This window comes from Lissotriton vulgaris, chromosome 4_1, assembly GCF_964263255.1.
Source record: "Lissotriton vulgaris chromosome 4_1, aLisVul1.2, whole genome shotgun sequence".
Taxonomy (NCBI): Eukaryota; Metazoa; Chordata; class Amphibia; order Caudata; family Salamandridae; genus Lissotriton; species Lissotriton vulgaris.
The window spans coordinates 1,456,367,277-1,456,386,973 of NC_141691.1; the positions used below are offsets into that span (position 1 = coordinate 1,456,367,277).

Consider the following 19,697-nt stretch of genomic DNA (forward strand, 5'->3'; position numbering starts at 1 on the left):
CCCCATCAAGAGGGATCCCCAGACCAATCCCTTCTTGTCAAAAATCCTGCCGCCAGTGGTTCCATTGTGAGTGCAAAAATCAGGGGTGACAGAGGACACCCCTGTCGAGTGCCTCTATGGATTGAATACGGGGTCGATATTACATGGCCAGTATGCCCACGGGCCCTAGGCTCTGCGTATAAGAGACAAATCCACTTTCCCCACCCTTCCCCCAGATGCATCCTACCCATCAGCGCCAACAGAAAATCCCAGTGCAACGAATCAAAAGCTTTTTCTAAAAATATCGCTACCACAACTGCATCAGGGAAATTTCCTATGTCGGGGTGGAACATGACGTGGTATATCTGCCGAAGGTTGCCGGATGTGGACCGTGCGGGGATAAAGCCGTTCTGGTCTTCATATACCAGACACCTCATGTGAGGCAAAATCCTAGTCGCCAGCGCCTTGAAATCCATATTCAACATGGGTAATGGTCGAAATTCAGTTAAACGAGCATGTGCCTTTTTGTTTTTTGGCAGTGGGATCACCAGAGCCTCTCTAATTGTGGGCGGTAGTTGCTGGTCCTGAAGTGCAATGGCATACACCTGTTCTAATTTTGGAGCAAGAATATCCACAAAAGTAGCGTAAAACTCAGCCGGGAGACCATCAGGTCCTGGTGTTTTTCGCCATATCTCTAATCGCCGCTCTAATTTCTCCCGCTTTAACTGGGAGTGCCAGCGATTCTCCGATCTTATGTTCTAAACTCGCCAATTGCAAGCCCTCAAGATAATTAAGTAGGTCCTCTTCTAGAGTCACCCCCGGGAACCCATACAGCATCTCATAATATGTTCGAAATGCAGTGTTAACAGCTTTAGGAGATGAAAGTATCTGGTCTTGACCGACTGTTATACTGGGAATAGGCGTACCCCTGCTTTTTGGCTTGATCAGCCAGGCCAGCAATCGCCCAGCCTTGCCGCCTTCCACATGCTGGCATGATCTATAGGTTTTGAGATCAAATGCCCTCAGTCTATCCCATGTAGTATTATAGAGGCTCTTTACGTCTGCCAGCTTACCCTGCAATCCAGCCCCACCTGCAATCTCTCTATCCAGTGTCAAAATGTGTCTGTCTAAGTCATCTAGTTCCTGGGTTACCATCCGCCGGAGTCCCACCTTCTGTCCCAAACAGTGTCCCAGCACCACCACCTTAAACACTTCCCATTCTACCAATGCGGAGCTAGTGGTCCCCTGATTCTCCATAAAATAGTGTGGCAGCTCTGCAGACAGTAGCATGGCGAAAACCATCGTCTTCTAATAGTCCTGGGTCTAACCTCCAAAAGGGAATGGGAGTCTTCTCGAGAGTGGTGGTAAATCGCATGAGCAGGGGGCTATGATCCGATAAAGACCTACCCAAGTATTCTGTTCCTGTTAGTAGATCAGAAAATGCAGCTGAGCAGAAGAGCATATCCAGCCTGGTGTGCAAGTCATACAGGTGTGAATAATAGGAATATTCCCTGCGTTGTGAGTTCTGCAGTCTCCAAATATCCAGCAAATCCCAACGCGCCACCCAACTCCTAAGGCACTTCGCCGTATTAGCGGCTAATGTACCCTTCAGTGGAGGAGTCGATCTATCCCACTCTACATCATACACTCAATTAAAGTCTCCTCCCACCACCAAGTTTCCATTTGAGATTCCAGCTAAGTTACTGGATAAACGTTCAAAAAAGGGGAGTTGCTCCCGGTTAGGTGCATACACACAACATATCGACATCTCCTTCCCATTCAACGTACCTGAGATTATCACAAACCTCCAGTCCGTGTCAATTATTTTCCTAGTAAGGGAAAACCCATATATATCTCCAGTCATCTGTAGGAAATGGGAAAAGAAAGTCGCGCTTTACGCAGATGACTTAATGATCTATACAAACAACTTGACAGGTTCTCTTCCCGAAATATTAAGTACACTACAGCAGTTTGGATACATATCAGGTTACCAAATTAACCAGCAAAAGACAGAGATAATGTGCTGGAATACTCAGGCTAATTATCCTATGGAAAAATCTCAAATCAGATACTTAGGGATCTTCATTGTGAAGGAGATCAAGAAGATTGCCCAGATAAATCTTAATAAGGTACAGTCCAAGGTCAAAAAATTGTTTAATGCTTGGAGCGCTCTTCCTTTGTCCTTTATAGGCCGTTCCAATCTGGTCAAAATGATGATCCTACCTAAATTTACCTACCTCTTCAGTTCGATACCATTAGAGTTCAAAAAAGACTCGATAGCTAAAATACAGGGTGAAATCACCAGCTTTATTTGGGCCTCGAAGGGAGCCAGAATCTCATGGAAGAAGCTGAGAAGGAAACACGAACATGGAGGGATAGCTAGCCCAGACCTTCTCCAATATTATAGGGCATTCCATTTTAAGAATATTAGAGTGTTATTTAAAACATTTAACTGCTTTCCAGTCTACCTGCAAGCAATGACAGGTTCAGAAGGGGACTACTTTCTGTACAAATTTGGCCACACAAAGTATTTCAAAAAGATCAAACTGAAAATCATGGGAACAGCCATTAGACTTTGGGTCCAGATAAGACACTTATGGAAGATCCCCTATTATAGTAGCTGTGCCCCAATTTGGGACTCACCTGGCACACCTGAATGCTCAAAGAATGTGCTAGCGGTTCCACTGAAAGAAAATAGAATAAAGGAATGGGGTCAAGTACTAACAGGTTCAAATATTATTAAGTGGGAAAAATTTGTAGAGTTAACAAATGGAAGCTTATCAAAATTCAAGTATTACCAGCTAGCAAGCTGGGCAAAAACCCTAGGAAAAGATGGACCAGGAAATGCATTATTAGAGGCCAAGTTTCGACAAAGATTTGAGAAGAAAGAAGTAGCTATTGGTACTGGGCGCTGATCAATGAGGGACGGGAGGACTTCACCTTACCAAACGAGATATGGGGGAAGGCGCTACCGTCGCAGGATGTCGCAGCACTATGGCAAGTATCTGCGGCTGCATGTGGGGATGTGATTAAATCCGCACCTTTGAAAAAAAACTTCTTGTTCACTCTGCATAGAGCGTATTGGACACCCAAGAGGCTATCGAAAATCAACAAAGGGAGAATAAGGAGTTGCCCCAAATGCAGTGAAGAGAGAGTGGACGACATCCATATGTTTTGGCAGTGCCCGCACCTCCGATCCTATTGGGATAATGTAGGTAAGATCCTCTCCGAGATCCTCAAACAAGAAATTCAGGTGAGCACCCATTTGATTCTTTTTGGGGTGAAACAAGAGGACACAGGGTGTGTAGCTTTAATAAAAGCCTTAGAAATGTACTATTCATGATGGTGTTAGCAGCTAGACGGGAAATTTGTATAAAGTGGGTTAATCCCCCTCCCCCCCACAGCAGAAGAGTGGTTAAATTCACTCGTTAGAATAAATAAACTGGATAAAGCTGGGACACATAGTAAAAGGTTGAAATTCTGGAACAATTGGGAACAGTACTGGGCGGAAAGATCATAAGAAACCATGATTCAGCAAACTAAGAGGTCCAATGATTAAGCACATCAACAGTTTTGAGTAGTGGGTCCAGGTTATGGCCTGCAATTGGAGTAGGCAAGCTCCTTAAGAGATGCCTAATAACCTCGAAGGATACCTCCACGAAGATCAAGGTGTGATTCTAGTGCCGGGGAAGGGACATGGATGGTATAGTTAGCCAGAAAAGCTCTCTCTAGGTGGTTACACTCTATTATTTGAAACTTTGCGTGATGAGGACAAACAAAAAAAAACAACAAAAAAAAGGGAAAACGGAACTCCGGGACGGATCCATATTAACACGCATCTTGCAAAGGCTAAATATGTGGTTGCAAATAGCTGTCCCCTCCACCTGTGTCTGAGACTGGCAACCTCTACTTCGGTAAGGTGTGTCTCTTGGAGAAGGACCACGTGTGCGCCCGTGTCTTATATAATTTTGTATCTTATAGCGCTTCAAGGAAAAACCCATACCCCTGATATTCCACGTTAGGAATCTATATTCTTCAATTCGGTCAGCATTGTGAGCCATTAGTACACATGGTAACCCTTAGCCACCTCACCCCTCCACCCACCTGCAAAAGCAAGCTAGGTCCTCTGGTGTGCAACAACAATCCCAACCATAAAACTCCCCAACCGATGAGCGGTCTGACAACTGTCAGCTACCCAAACTCACAGTGATACTGCATAACAATTACCCCCAACAGGTAGTTAAGGCACCAGTCTACAGGCACCAGTGTCTAAAGGGGAGCGTGGTCTCCACATTCAAAGTGGCCAACAGTGTAACAAGCAGGTAAACTTCTCAGCATAATGGGCCGTTCCAACCCCACCCAGACACGCCCAACCAGATGCCCACCAAGCCCTCCCCCAACATCACAGTACCATGCAATATAAAAGATGAAAACCACATCACCAATCACATACGTTTGTCTGCAGTTTGTGGGGTCACTACCGGCACAGAGCCCCTTTCAACTAGAGAGCCATCTGACTCAGAATTCTCAGTTCCATATTTCGCCTCCGAGTCCCTGTCCAGGGAGGCATCTCTGCTACGCATCATGACGGACACAGCTTTCAGTGCTTCTGCCCTCTCCTGTGCTGTCCTAGAGGGACTCGGCCTAGTTGCGGCCTTATGTCTCTGACGCCTCCACAGTCGTTTTCTCTGGGCCATCTGTTCGGGTCTGTGCTCCGTACTTAGTTTAGAATTACCTTCAGTCCTATAGGCCTCAACCCAATCCCAGGCCGAGTTGAGGTCTTTGCAGAAATTAGATTTGCCTTCTAGCATTATTTTAAGTCTAGCCGGGAACATCAGGGCATACTTGATCCCCTCATCCCGCAGTGCCTTCTTCACCTCTAGAAAGGAGGTACAATGCCTCTGGACCTCCATGGTGTAATCCGGAAATAAGAACACCTTGTTATTATCCACCATATAGGGACCTGAGGTACGCGCTCACTGCAACAGTAAGTCTCTGTCCCGGAAGTGAAGCTATCTGGCCACCACTGCACGCCGTGGCTTCCCAGGCACCGGTGGCCTCACCAGCACCCAGGGTGCATGCTCCAGAGTATAGAATTGGGGGAGCACCTCCGGCGCTTCCATCTCTCGGAGCCACTTCTCCAGATATTGGACCATGTCTGCCCCTTCCACTCCTTCCGGAAGCCCAAGAACCCTCACATTATTCCTCCTACTTGCGTCCTTTTGCATCCTCTGCCCGTCTCTCTAAAGTCGTAACTCTGGTAGTCGAGTCCCCGACCTGAGCAGCGAGGGCCTGATGGGCAGGAGCAAGCTTTCCCAAGGATTGTTCGGTTTGTTTCACTCTCTCTCCGAAAGCTCAGCATGTTCAGCTCCCAGCAACCCCAGGCCCACCGCCACTGTACTGATGTCTTGGTGCAGGGTTTCCTACGTGTCGGGGATAGCTTCTAGAATCTTAGCAAACTGTTGGTGAATGGGGATGTCCGGTTGGTCCCTCCGAGGTCAAACTCAACAGCACCGGATGCATCCTCCTCTAATTCTGGGGGAGGTCCTGCCTGCTTCCCCCTAGGCTTCCCTATTTGCAGTGCTACTTGAGCTCTTGTGAAGGAACGCAGGCGCTGCTCTCCAGGAGGGTTTGCCACTGACGCCAGTGTCCCCGTCCCCCACGCAGTTATCCAACCATGGTCACCAGGGCACCGTGTACCCCGGTCAGGCACCTGTTAGGCGTTATTGGGCAAAGACCTAGGCCAGACAGGGAACAATTGTATCACGTTAAATATGCGTATCCCCTACCGTCCACTACCAGTGCGCCAGAGAACTCAAACAGCGGGATAGTCTATCCGGTATCAGAGAAGTAATTCCAGGCCAATGCCTTGTTAGGACTGCAGCAAGCCAGTTTAGGTGTCTCAGTCCCAGCCCTCCTCTGCTGTTGACAAAACCTCACGTGGGCACAGCAACCGAATCTCAGGACGCAATCTGAACTCCCAGGAGGTGATTCAGCCACAGTTTGAACCTCAGGTGGAGGAAAGAAGAGGAAAGGGGGGGAGGTCTATGTGGAGGTATTGCCCCCAGAAGGTTTGAAATAAACAGTAGTCCCACTAGGTGCTTGTCCGCCATCCAGGGGGTCCAGGCAGCGCCACTCCTCTCACCTGACCCCACTCACCACAGCAAGCACCCCCAACCAGTCCGACAGTCGTGCTGGTCCAACCTCAGCGCAGAGAGTCAGCACTCGTGCAAGTCCAGCTTGAGTCCTCACGGGCCCTCTTCCTCCTTGCCAGGAGACAACCGCAGGGTAAACACACTCGGCCGCCTTCTCAGGCCGGACTGCTCAGCCAACACCCTACCTCCCTGCAGGCGTGGTCGGCAGCGCCAGCCCGGGCAGCACTCCAGCTCGCACTGGAGTAGTCCTTCTAACCGCTTCCTAACCGCATAAACCTCCTCATCGGCAGCTGCCCCCCACCGGAGCCGAGTCAGGCACCAGCCAGAGCAGTTGACAGCCGCGGCCACAATTCTCTGCCTTGTACAGGCATCCCATGTCATCCGCCTCTCCTGCGCGGCCTTCTGCTCCTCAAAGCTCTTCAGCGGGGCCTGCAGGGGGACAGGATGAATGACGCTTCTCGGTGGAGCAGGCCGTCTCTCCCCGTCATGCCGCCATTACCGCAACAGTGCTTCCGGGCCTCATCTGCATTACCACGGTCTTCGGCTGCGACCCAGATCGAAAGCAGCACCGGTGGACAGCACACAGGGTCACTCTGGTATTGCCCCCAGAAAGGTGCCTCCAGGTACGGGCGGAGTCACTGTTTCACAGGATTGTTGGTTAGGCTGCTGCGGAGCTCTCGGCTCATGCGACCGCCATCCTCAGTTGCGAAGCCACGCCTCGAGTGAATCTGACTGTTGTGCGCATTGCAGACAGGGGGATGTGGATTTTCTGCATCTGGCTTGGAGATGTAGACGGGTGTATGAGTTCTAGGAATCGGTAGTGAGACACATAAAGATTATGGTATCCGTGGAGCTCCAGTGCACCGCTGCTTGTCTGCCTGCTGTGCTGTGTGCCACACATCAGGGGAGTGAGTGAGAGATTTGTAAGATTGGCCCTACTTATGGCTACATGGAGAGTGGCAATTACGTTGGGGGGGGGGATGTATCCTGAATGTGGAACACTGGATAAAGGATTTGGTCTACTGTAAAGAAAACATGGAAACGTACACGGAAGAATTACCAACAATTTTGAGACCGAAAGACATTTGGGAGCCATTACGTCTGTTTCTTTTGACTAGGGCGGCCGACGGTGAGCAGGGTGATGCAAATTAAAGATTGCGAGGGTGGGGATGGGAGGCCAGGAAGGATGTATTGCATGTTGAATGGATGACGCTCTATTATTCCAGCGCGACTTTGTAACCAACGTTCAGGGTGAATGTGAGGATGTTTCTTTCTTATTGTTTTAATTTTTAATTTGGAGTTATATGTCCTTTTTGTTGGACCTGTAGGGACATTTATGTTTCTGAGTTTTCATGATTATTCGTGTGTTTTATCTTAGGGGGGATGTATTGTAATGTCATTTTGTTTGCTTAATGGAAAATAAAAAAAATAAAAATAAAAAAAGTTTTCCATTTCCCTTCAACTATTGAAAAACTTTACCAAATTTAAAGACAATCTGAAAATGGGGAATACACCAATTTACATTGCCCCTGGTTGTATACTTGTATGAGATTCAAGGGGATGAAAAAAGTGGGTTTTCGCTATTTACATCCTTAAAGGAAGTTGATGGTCCGTGAAACTGGAAAATTGGGTAAACCACTAACAATAAACCTGTAAACATAGAGGACAAACAAATAGGTATTTTATGAATGTGCAAACTTCTTATTCCTCAGTTCTATGAATAGAAAATCAATATTAAAACCATATTTTGCTTTGAAAATCAAATATATTGTTTACATGTAAAATTATGAAGCAAACATTGATGGAATTGTAATGAGAATATGAAAGAATATTGTCACCTGTACTATTTTTTCGTCATCATTTACTGTTTGTATTATGTAGGAAAATTACCCTTTTTACTTGGTCACCCCAATTTCTTTGATAGATTTTTCTTCTAGTGGGACCCAGCTAACAGTGCTCAGTGCATGTGCTCTGACCCCTAAAACATGTTGCAATTGGTTACACTCCTAATTGGCATATTTACCTTACCTATCAGTCTATAGTATATGGTTCAAAGGTGTACCCAGTGCCTATAAGTTAAATGTTACTATGGCCTGCAGCGTATACAAGTGACAATGCAAACCATAACTCCAGGCCTCCTCCTGCAGCTTAAGTATGCAGTTTTAAAACTGCCAATTCGACCTGGCAAAACAAACCTCTTTAAAGGCTGGAGCCTTATTTTTAATATTTTAGGTAACCCCTAAGGTAGGCCATAAATGCCCATAGACATGGTTCCTGCTAATTGAAAATCTGTACATGCATATTTTATGTTTTACTTGCCCTGGCATTGGAAAACTTCCAAAGTTATTTTCTCTGTGGCAATGCTGGCTAGTCCATAGCAAAATCACTTGGTTATATTATAACACCATAAAATGTTTAATTTTGAATTGAAGGTAGCTAGAAATATAAGTATGGGCTTGTGAGCTTTTTGGGGCACTTGACTTAGAAGCCAACAGGTCTAAAACTTTTGCTGTCACGTGTGGCCCCAAAAATATGAAATTTCGCACTATAACGATTAAGGGGAAGTGTTTGGAAAGAGTTATTTTCTTTCCTTATCTGGGTGTAACATTTCAGCAAAATAATACTTAAGCTGCCTGTCTTTCGAGTAGGAGTGTTTGTTTCTCATGGGCTGTTGGTTATATCTTTAGTTTCGCTTCTTGGATAGGGAATGAGCCCATTCATCTTATTGTTCAGAGCTACAAACATACATGTATTCCCATTCTCATATATAGTGCAGAGGTATGGGGCCACTGTAATGTTAAAAACCTGCAGATTGAAGACAACAAGGTACTTAGAAGAATTTTGGGGGTCCCACCAAGTAGTCACACCATTTTGGTGCATCAAGAATTAGACCGGGATTATGTAGAGGATTATATTAAATTGACGCCTTTGCTTCTTTGGTGCTCAATTTAGAGTAATGACCAGGGCAGACTTAATAGAGATATTATTGAGGACTGCATGGTATGTGCTCTTGGTCCCACAATTCTCTGTCTCAAATATATCCAGTCGAATTGGAAGTTGGAAAGACCTAATCTATTTTTTATCCCTTGATCCATTATTAGGTAGGCTAAAGTATGGATCAAGAATACATTCGTGATGAACAGGGGGAGGGAAGTGCTTAAGTCTGCAAAGCACTTCTTAGGGGAGTGTACATTGATCCAAAGTAGCCCTGGGTTGGAACCATATCTAGAATGGATTAGCCATCCTTGGGAAAGAATGTTACTCACCAGGTTTCGTTTGGGAACAACCAGGTGGAAACTTTGCTACCCCCTTGGACAGTACAATGTTGCTAATGTATGCTGTTGTACTTGTGATAAAATCTCCAACAAACCTTGCTCCATTTTGTTTTTTATTGCAAGTATTATGAACATTTGAGAAGTGGCCTTTTGATTCCAATTTTAAAGAAGCTATGGATCAATAAATGTAGAGCAGCACTGATTTATTTGCAGTCCCTATGTACAGAGGAAGTATGTATCAGGTTTGATAACTCCTTAAAATTAGCTATTTGCCATTTTAACTCATTGCTGTTTTAATGTTTAACGTTGGTGTTTTGATTTGACATTACACATTGAACATTATCACGATATACTGATGTTAAATTATTAGCATTAATTATGGTTTTAGGGTGTCTGTTGATAACTGTTTTTAGATTTGTTCTTGAACTTGTTTTAAGATGCGATAGCTATGAATTTTAATACCGTCTTTGTACATAGCATCTGAAAGGTTTCTGTATATTTGTACAGAATGTTATCTTTCTAATATATGTGCTTTTATGGTCCAAATTGACTGAAGTACTGTCTTTGAATGAATAACTCAAGGACTCATTTCAATAGTAATTTAAAGCCCAACATAATGGTCAAATTGGATTTAATAATAATATATTGAAAATGACACTTTCAGTAAGTTGCCATTTTTTTTCCTGTTATGTTATGTTATGTTAAAAAAATTTGTAGAGCGCAGCTAACACCTTAAGGTTTCTTGGCGCTTGTGCTGAGGACAATGAAAGAAACGTGAGGGGGAGAACTAATTGTAGGCCTCAATGAAGAGGAAAGTCTTGAGAAGGGATCTGAACCTGGTGTGTGGGGAGGGCAACCTAAGAGGAAGGGGAAGGGTGTTCCAAAAAGAGGGAGCTAAAAATGAAAACCTGAGGCCGCCATGCTTCTTCCTCTTGAATCTTGGAACTGATAGCAGGGCCATCTGAGATGACCGGAGATTGCGAAGAGGAACATACGGGTGGAGAAGGGAAGAAATGAAAAGGGGACCGTGACCTGCAAGGGATTTAGAAATGATGCAGCCTAGCTTGAACTTACAGCGAGCAGAGACCGGAAGCCAATGGAGACTTTTTAAGAGAGGGCGAACATGTTGATCTCTAGGTTGGCGGTAAATCAGGCGAGCGGCCTGATTTTGGATCAACTGGAGTCTCTTGATTTGATAGTCAGGGATGCCTACATACAGTGCATTTGCGTAGTCGAGTCTGGAAATGACTAACGCAAGCAAAGCCAAGGTAAGAGCCTCGGTAGTGAGTAGGCGAGAGATTTTGCGGATTTTCCTGAGCTGGAAGTGGCTAGAGGACACTACTGCGCTGATCTGGGGCATCATAGAAAGATCGCTACTAATGACGACTCCCAGACTTTTGGCTGAGTTGACTGGGCATGGGGAGCTGCCCAGACTTGCCGGCCAAAAGGATGGTTGCCAAGGGTTGGAGGGTCCCCCGACAAGAACCAGCTCGGTCTTGTCGGGGTTGAGCTTCAGATGGTTTGAGCTCATCCAATTACTAATAAAACAAAGCGTGGTTTGAAAAGTGGAGATTGATTCATCCGAGGAATCAATAGTGAAGACCAATTGAATGTCGTCCGCGTAATTGAACGTGGTGACACTCAACCCGCGGAGGGAGCGGATTAGAGGAACCAGATATAAATTAAAAAGAAGAGGGGACAAAGAGGAACCCTGCGGGACACTGCAGGTCAGCCCGACCTGAGTGGCGGAGAACTGGGACAGTCTGACTGCTTGCTGGCGTTTGGTCAGAAAAGCCTGAACCCACTCCAGGGCGGTACCCTGGATGCCAGCCTCTCTGACACGGTCGACCAAAATGCCATGGTCGACCGTGTCAAAGGCGGCCGACAAATCCAGGAGAACCAGGGCCTGACAGATGTTAGCGTCGGCCCCTCTGCGCAATTCCTCCATCACAGAGAAGATGACCGCCTCTGTGGAATGCGCAGGTCTGAACCCGGCCTGCTGGGGGTCCAAAAAGCACGATTCCTCAACAAAAGAGCTGAGAGTTTGGGTTACATGTGACTCCAAGACTTTACTGAGGAAAGGGAGAAGGGATATGGGACGAAAGTTGCTCATGATGGAGGGATCTGCCGAGGGTTTCTTCAGAATGGCAACCACCTCGGCCTGCTTAAAGGAGCAAGGGACCTCCCCCGTGGCAAGAGAGTTGTTCAAAAGGGCCAGGGGGGGTTCAGGGCAGGCGGTAAAAGCTTCCCGAAGGGCCGAGGGGGGGCAACAGTCGCTAGGTGAACCAGAAGAAACTTTGTGCAAGAGGGCAAGAAAATTGTCTTTCGAAATGAGGGGAATCTGAGTTAGGATGTGAGTATTGGGATGGTGGCAAGAAACAGCAAGCAGAGGAGGGACTGGCGGGGCTTGGACAGAAATACTGTTTTTAATCTTGATAAGTTTTTCCACGAAGAATTGGTTCAGGGAGTCACATAGAGACTGAGAAGGGAGGGGTGCGATAGTGACTCTCGCTGGATTGGACAACTCCTCAACGATTGAAAATATATCTTTGGATTTGTTGGATGAATCCAAGATTCTGTTGGACAAGTAGAGAGATTTAGCCGAGGCTATGGCTAACTTATACTCTCCAAGCAGGGAGGAGAATATTTGTTTGGTCTCAGGGGAGTACCCCCGGCGCCAGCGCCGTTCTGCCTGTCAAAGCCCAAGTTTTTGGGCTTTGAGATCCTCGGTGAACCACCTTTGGGAGTCGTGACAGCACCTCGCTCTAACTAGTTTTAAAGGTGCCACGGAGTCAACGGCAGAAGTGAGCCAGTGAGTCAGACCCTGTGTTTGAGAGTCAATAGAAACAAAAGATCCTGCGCAAAATGTACCTTTCTGCCTGTGTCTACTGTCACCCAGAAGCTGAATGGCTCCTTGATTAGGTGTGAAGTGCCTCCCAGAGCTAAAAAAAAGGGAGATGGGTTCACATTCCCCTGACAGGATGGCCATGGAGCTTGTCCCATAAACCTAATTAACTTCAAAGGATGCCTTCACTGTCACTGGCAGATTTATCTCACACTTATTCCTCCTTCACTTTTCTCTTTTAAGCCAACCTGTCTTCAAACCTAGAACTGGTTTGGAGTGACCATAAGGGAGGGTTTGCTCATTGTCATAGACATACCTCTAAGTGGGAATAGAGAGTTCTGCACAGGAGAAAGGAGGTTCTGCCATGTTGGTTTTAGGTAGAGGGGGAAACTGTCAGATAGTTAGAAGTAAAACACACAACAAGTGCTGCAAAAGGTAGGAGGGTCATCCCTGGGAACTTTTACTCCATAGGTTGGGGAGTGGCCAGGAGTTCCCCCATCCACTGGCTGGCACTGGGCATAAATATGGCATCCCAGTATCGTTTTCTGAACACCTCTTGACAGGAGATGGACTAGACCAGATGCTGTGATCTCTGAGGAGAACCGTAAAGGCTGGACCTGCTGAAAGCCAGAAACCGGTCCTAGGATGCTTTTTTCCAGTCCAGGGAGGATCTGGAAAGATCCTCCCTGAAGACTGAATTGCATATGGCTGGGTCCAAACTGGAATGGCATGGTGAGCAAAAAAACAATAGATTTAGGCCCAGATCTCTGTACTGGGGTGAATGTATGACATTGTTTTGCATTATGTCCATCAATTGTTCTTTTTGCACCTGCGACGACTTGTACCAAGGACGTAGAAGTAGACTCCTAGGGTCAATTGGCTGACCTAATGTTAAGCTTCAGGGACACAAACGAAACAAGAACCCCATTTTCCTGACACAGCCTAGAAGACCAGTTACACCTACACCTGCACTGGACCCTAGGTATACGTATAGGTTAGTTAGATATGCTTAATACAAGGTTGAGTGAAGAACAGGATCCTTCTATTATGTGATATCGAAATAAAGACTCTAAAACCTGTGTAGCATTTTTTTGATGTGCTCCTCAATATCTATAACCAAATCATCAAGAAAAAAACCATTATACATAAGAAGGTATCAAAAAATTGACAGAGGATAAAATAAAAAATAAATAAAACAAAACAAATCATTATTATCATTAAGGAGGGCAAAGTAAGAAATAGTTTTTCACAATATTGTGTGTTCATTGCAAAAAGGGGTAACAATCGTAGGACATGGCACATTGTGGGCAACCCTCATTAGATATAAATAACAATTATCCAGTGCAATGCTTCTGTAGTTGTAGATTCAAAAAGTAAAGTGATTGAACATGCATCAACATAATTAAAACTAGGAGGAAAATTGTGGGTCAAGCACTTGTGCAGGAAATCATCTTTGAGATAGTTAGAGCAAAGACTACTTTCATAATGGGAAGTTTTTTTAAGTAGTGTACTTAGTCAAGCAAAGTCAAAAGTAGGTGTTGCCACTGGGAAGGAGAACAGAGAGAAGAAGAGGGTTGTAGAGAGGAAAGTGGGGCGGGCAGACAAAAAATGAGAGGAAGTGTTTCGATTATATAATAATCTTTCAACTTCTGGGCAAAGGGGAGCAGAGAAGACAAGTAACTGAGCTAAAACATTGTCATAAAGTGAAGATTTAATAAACTGTGAAGTTACTGCTTCTGGAACAATATATGGTGCTTAGAAAACAAAGGGATAGTCTTATAAACAAAAAACAAGCATCATGTAAATTAATTTGTGATGATACAGGTTCCTACCAATTCTATCATTTTTAAAAACCACATCAAATTCTGACTCACAATGTGGTTCGGAAAGTCAATTAATGAAAAAAGGGGGAGTATTAGGTAAAGAGATTATGGTCTAGTTAGCTGAGTGATTACAGACAGCAGAAAAGTTGTACCTGAGAGATGAGATCTGGTCTTGGTGTGTCTATGTTTGGAAAGAGAAGCATAGGTATCATGACGACTCTCACTGCGGTTCGAGCATATTGCTATCCAGTGGTGTACACCAAACTGAAAGCCCATAAAAAAACAACATACCTGGAAATTGGTGCTGGGAAACCCAGTCTAGTAAAAAGTAAAGCAATAATTTAAGGTGGCTTCAGGAAAGGACTATTCGGGTAAGACACTGTTCGAATATGAGTGCTAAGTCCGAAAGTCAGTGGCATGTTTACCTAATTAAAATTGGAAGAAAGGCTGAAATCAATCACTGTGGTCGAGGTGGAAATACTTCTTAGCTGTTGTTCTAATGGTAGTCTAATACAAAATGTCAAGTGGCCATAACACAAATGTTGCTTACAAAGGGGTGGTACTGGGTCAAGGATCAAAAGAATTGGACAATCTATAAAAGACATTCCAGCAAACAGTATTGTTTTGTATAATTACAAGTAGAGTATGTCTGTGTTCAAGTTCAGTGATCAAGTTCAGAAGAATGATTGGACTAAAGTATTTGAACAATGTTGGGGTGTCAGTTTGTGAGTAGAAGACTGGTGGCAATCTTTAAATGACCTGATGCTTAGTGTTATATATTTGTACATTTTTTGTCTTTTAATTTCTTTGAGGTGGTGATCCTAACAGCTTTTTGAATTATTTGTAAAGGCCCAATACAGTGGGTAACAATGAATGCTCCACAAAGGACAGCTCAAACGTAAGTGCAAATGTAGAAGGCAGTATTTACAGGCCAAATAAAATTCACCAGAGCCTATTGTTATGTAGTAAGTATCTTTTTCATTGACATTATATAGTATTATTCATCTTAGACTAAGGACTTATACAATCAAACAGGATTTAGAGAGTACATCTAGTCACCCACAAGGGTCTCCAAACGCTGAGAACACAGCTGCAGAGGCAATGGTCTATCGGAGATGGGGGAGGTTGTTCCAGAATTTCACCACAAAGTAGGAGAAGGAGCTTCCGCCACTGTTGCTTCGGTGGATATGGGGGGTGTGTGCAAGGGGGAGGGAAGCAGACTGCAGGTGTCTGGAGGGTTCGTGTAAGTTCAGGCGGTGGTTAATGTAAGCTGGTCCTTGATTGTGAGGTCCTTGATGGTGCGTTAGCACCTTAAATTGACATCTCTTCGGAATGGGGAGCCAGTGGAGCTTATTGAGGTGGGGGTTGGTGTGGGTCCATTTGAGAAGGTTGAGGATAAGTCAGGCCACTGAATTCTGTATGGTCTGTAGTCTCTTCAGGAGGTGCGTGGTGATTCCTATTAGAGTGTGTTGCCGGAGTTCAGCTGACTGATGACTAGGGCTTGAGTGAAGGTTCTTCTGGTGTTGATGAGATTCCATTTGTAGATCTTACGGAGCATGCAAAGGGTGAGGTAGTAAACAAGAGACTGCATCGATCTGGTTTTTCATGGTGAACTTGCTGTCCAGGATGATACCAAGTTTGCAAGCGTGATCTGTCGAAGTAGGTGCTGGTCCTAGTTTGGTCGGCCACTAGAGCGGTTCCACAGGGAGATGTTGTTCCAGAAGATCAGCACTTCTGTTTTGTCTGTGTTGAGTTTTAGGCAGCTGCTATTTATCCAGTTGACGATGCCCATCATGCACCTGAGAAAGTTGGCCTTCTTGGTGAAGGGATCTTCTGACAGTGAGAGTATGCAATCTGTGTCATCTGCGTAGGATGTGATGATCGTTCCATGGGTTCGCCAATGTCACAGGAACTGTTTTCACAGGCAGTAAATATTTCCTTACATTTGAATGGAACAGTTTACAATATAGTATATATTTTCTCTTGGTATTGCATAAATTCCGCATTGGACATCTTAGACTGAAGAACGTATTTTGCAAAGTATATATTGTAATATGATAGGTTAGAGAGATTCTTGATATGTCCCCCTGCAATTAATAATCCTGTATTAGTAATATAATTTTTGTAAATAATGTGGCACATTTAGATACATTATGGTAGTCTTTGGAATGATAGCATGTGCCCCTAAACATGCCACATTGCATTCATTAGAACATAGTAATTTGTAAGGTACATTTTCTCTTAATGTTGTATAGTTTCTGTGTGGACATCTTAGATTTGAGAATATTAATCAACAATATAAAGTAGTAAGACAAGTTATGAAGATTCTTGATTTGCCCCCCTTTAAATAGTTGTGCAGTCCAACTCTAGTAATACTGCTTGTGCAGAAGTTTATTACAACTAATGAAACAAAACCAATGGTAGAATCTTAGAGTGATATTGTGGACTTTTGAGCATGCCACATTATAATCAGTGGAACATAGGTTTTATTGGACATCTTAAACTGGAGAACAATAAAATCAACTAGTACATACAGACCTTACTGTATATATCTAACACCAAAAACTAGGGTCTTAGAATGATAATTGTCTTCCCCCAAACATGATGCTGTATGGTGTAAATCCTAGTTCTGGTTTTGTCTAATCAGGCAGATCTCTAAGGGGTCACAAGGCATTTATTGGTCCTACAGAGCACTAGGTAGGTCATATGCTGATCTAACTTGAGTGGTTCGAGTTCTGTATTATAGTTAGAGGAAGACTCATCTATTGAATAATTAGCTACCTCATGCAGTGACTAGCTTGAGGTTTGGGGGGAAGTAGTTGGAAGAAAGTCGGAAAATACACCCTCTTCTTTTAGAAAGAAACATGAACCTTCATGCCTGGAAGATTTCAGGGGTTCAAGAAGCTACTCAGGCATTTCAGGAGAAGCTAAAAGCCTATTGGATGAGTCAAGGGCTCCGGGAACAAGGAGAAGATACACTGGTGCATGGAAAAAATGGTGCCGTTGGTGCCTGGAACGGGATATGGATCCCGTGGAGACACGTGTAGTAGAAGTAGCAAACTACTTAGCGGACCTTTTTAATTCAAGACCATGTTATAGAACAGTAAATTGTTACAGATCAGCAACTTCTGCAGGGTATTCTTTGTTAAATTACTTTTCTATTGGTACTGATCCCTTAATTCGTAGAGTGATGAAGGGTATAAGATGTAAACATCCCCCTAAATCCAAATATAATTCTTTATGGAACAAAAACCTTATCTTTGATCTTTTTTCGTCCTGGCCAGATACCTATCTCCTTTCAAGGAAACAATTATACATTAAGCTAGCTACATTACTTTGCCTTATATCTTTTAGAAGAGTGTCTGATGTAGAGACGTTAGAGATATGCAACAGGATTTATTCCCCAGATGGAGTGTTGTTCGAAATAATGAAAAGGACCAAGATCATGTCTGAAAAATTTTTCTACCCTTATTTTTTTAGATTTTCCCAAACTATGCGTGGTTAGTTGTATGAAGGTGTATGAACAGAAAATTATTACTTTTAGACCTAGCAATTAATAACAACTACTAATTTACTTTGTCAAACCCTATAAGGCAGTCTCTTCTGCTTCAATTTCGAGATGGGTCAGAACAGTGATGTTTGAAGCAGATATAGATTTATCCAAGTTCGGCGCACACTCTTCCCGTGGCGCTATGACCAGTACAGTATTTTGGGGTGGAGGATCCCTTTCAGACATTCTTAAAGCAGCATATTGGTCAAATGGTTCCACTTTTGTTAAATTTTACCTTAAACCTGTGGAACATGTAAGCAATATAGCACTGAAAAGCTTTAAACTTGCATAATGTAGCCTCCGGTCTTGTAATGAAATGACGATTCTCCACTTATCAGACAGAGAAAATCTTGATTTCATTAACACCTTGGCTGCTAGGTGTTTTCCCCTCCTGTGCTGGAAATTACTATTTTACTTTTTTTATGACGAGCTCAGCTCGTCATCAGCACAGCTCAACTGTGCATCATGACGAGCTGAGCTCGTCATGAGCATCGAAAGGGTTAAAGACAACGGAGGCTGACATTATCCCTCCCACCACTCACTGGTGGATGGTTTATTAACAATTGCTTTTGATTATAAACTTTTTTCCGGGCTACTAATGTCATATTGTCTTTAATCTTTTGTCATAACCAGAAACAAGTTCTACTTACTCTCCCTTTTCTCTTTCAGACTCTCCTTCCTTGTAAAGGTTTCATAATAACATTTAAAATGGAAGCAGTTGAAGTTACTGTACCTTTCGCAGCTCCAAGAGCAAGAAGATAGTTGGTTACCATGGCGCTTTGTTATGCTGTTTGGAATGTTTTTATTTATGATGTATTTGTTACACTTTAAAGGGCTGCATGTTTGGGCAGCAATAAAAGTTATTAAATAATGTCAGCCTTCATTGTCTTTAATGAAATTAAGATTCTCTCTGTTAGATAATTAGAGAATCGTCATTCTTATATATATATATATATATATATATATATATATATATATATATATATATATATATTCACTGAAAAAACCATAGGTTTCACACCAGTTATAGTTAGCTGGAAATTTTACTGACGTAAAACCATTGAAATTCCCACGTTATAGTTAGTTGGACTCACTATAACTTGCGCGCCTGCAATGCACTGCTGATGACGTCACATATTACATCACTCATGACATGGTCATTGACATCACTCATGACATCACTGATGACACCATCCAGTGAATGTGTGTCTTTCTGAAAAATAAATATGTTTTGTATATGTATTTGTAAAGTACGAGGGAAGAATAAATGGTTAAATAAGTGTGTAAATGGATGTTTGTTTTTAAAAGAATTGATTGGTTAACTGCCTTATTAAGTGTATCTTAGTGAATACATATATTAGCAAGTAACTTTTAAATATTAAAATGTATGTATCAGTGTTTCACTTTGTGTATAAGTGGCTGTATGGGTTGGTGACTGACTCACTGTTTGTATGTGTTTTGAAGACAGCATATGTACTGGACTGTATGGATGGATGAGTGTGTATATGTGTATGTTAGTGAGTAAACGACTGTCTCACTATTGTCTTTTTCAGTAACGACATATGTTTTAATCTAGTATATGTGAGTATTGATTTATATAAGTGAGTATATGTGAGAGTGAGAGATTATAAGAGTTCCTGTTTAAATAAGTATGTGTTTATATAAGTGATTGTTTAAGAGAGTAAGTATGTGTAAGTATTCTTAGAAGTAAAGTGGTAGTGTGTGTATTGCTGTATATGCAAATAAATGGATGTTCAATAGTTTTTTTGCATGTGTGAATATGTGTGTGAGTAACTTTTGGATGACTGTCGAAGTGTAACAGGATGTATAGGTGTATCACTACATATAATGAGTGAGTATATGTATGAGTCACTATATAGAACTGTTGGTGAATGAGTGGATGTGTATATAGATGGTGGAATTACGGAATTGTTTGTTGTAACTGGTATGGGTATCTCCATTTTTTTGAAAATGTTAAATACTTTTTTTGAATATGTGTTTCAAGGCTTACATTACACTGAAAGGAGGTCTCTCACTCTGTCACAAGGATGGTGTCATCAGTGATGTCAT

At 43.3% G+C, this 19,697-nt stretch overlaps 1 protein-coding gene across 5 annotated transcripts in view; it reads right to left on the minus strand.

Moving 5' to 3' along the window:
* LOC147724100 (opsin-5-like) overlaps positions 1–19,697 on the minus strand; it is a 1,241,395-nt gene that overhangs the window by 259,844 nt on the left and 961,854 nt on the right. The window contains exon 7 of one of the 5 annotated variants that reach the window (XM_086965685.1): positions 14,370–14,502. The exons of the other annotated variants lie outside the window; for them this stretch is intronic. Within the exon in view, the coding sequence (XP_086821811.1) occupies positions 14,419–14,502 (84 nt within the window). The 3' untranslated portion in view covers positions 14,370–14,418. Of the gene's footprint in view, positions 1–14,369; positions 14,503–19,697 lie in introns of those variants that run through there. 5 annotated transcript variants of the gene reach the window in all.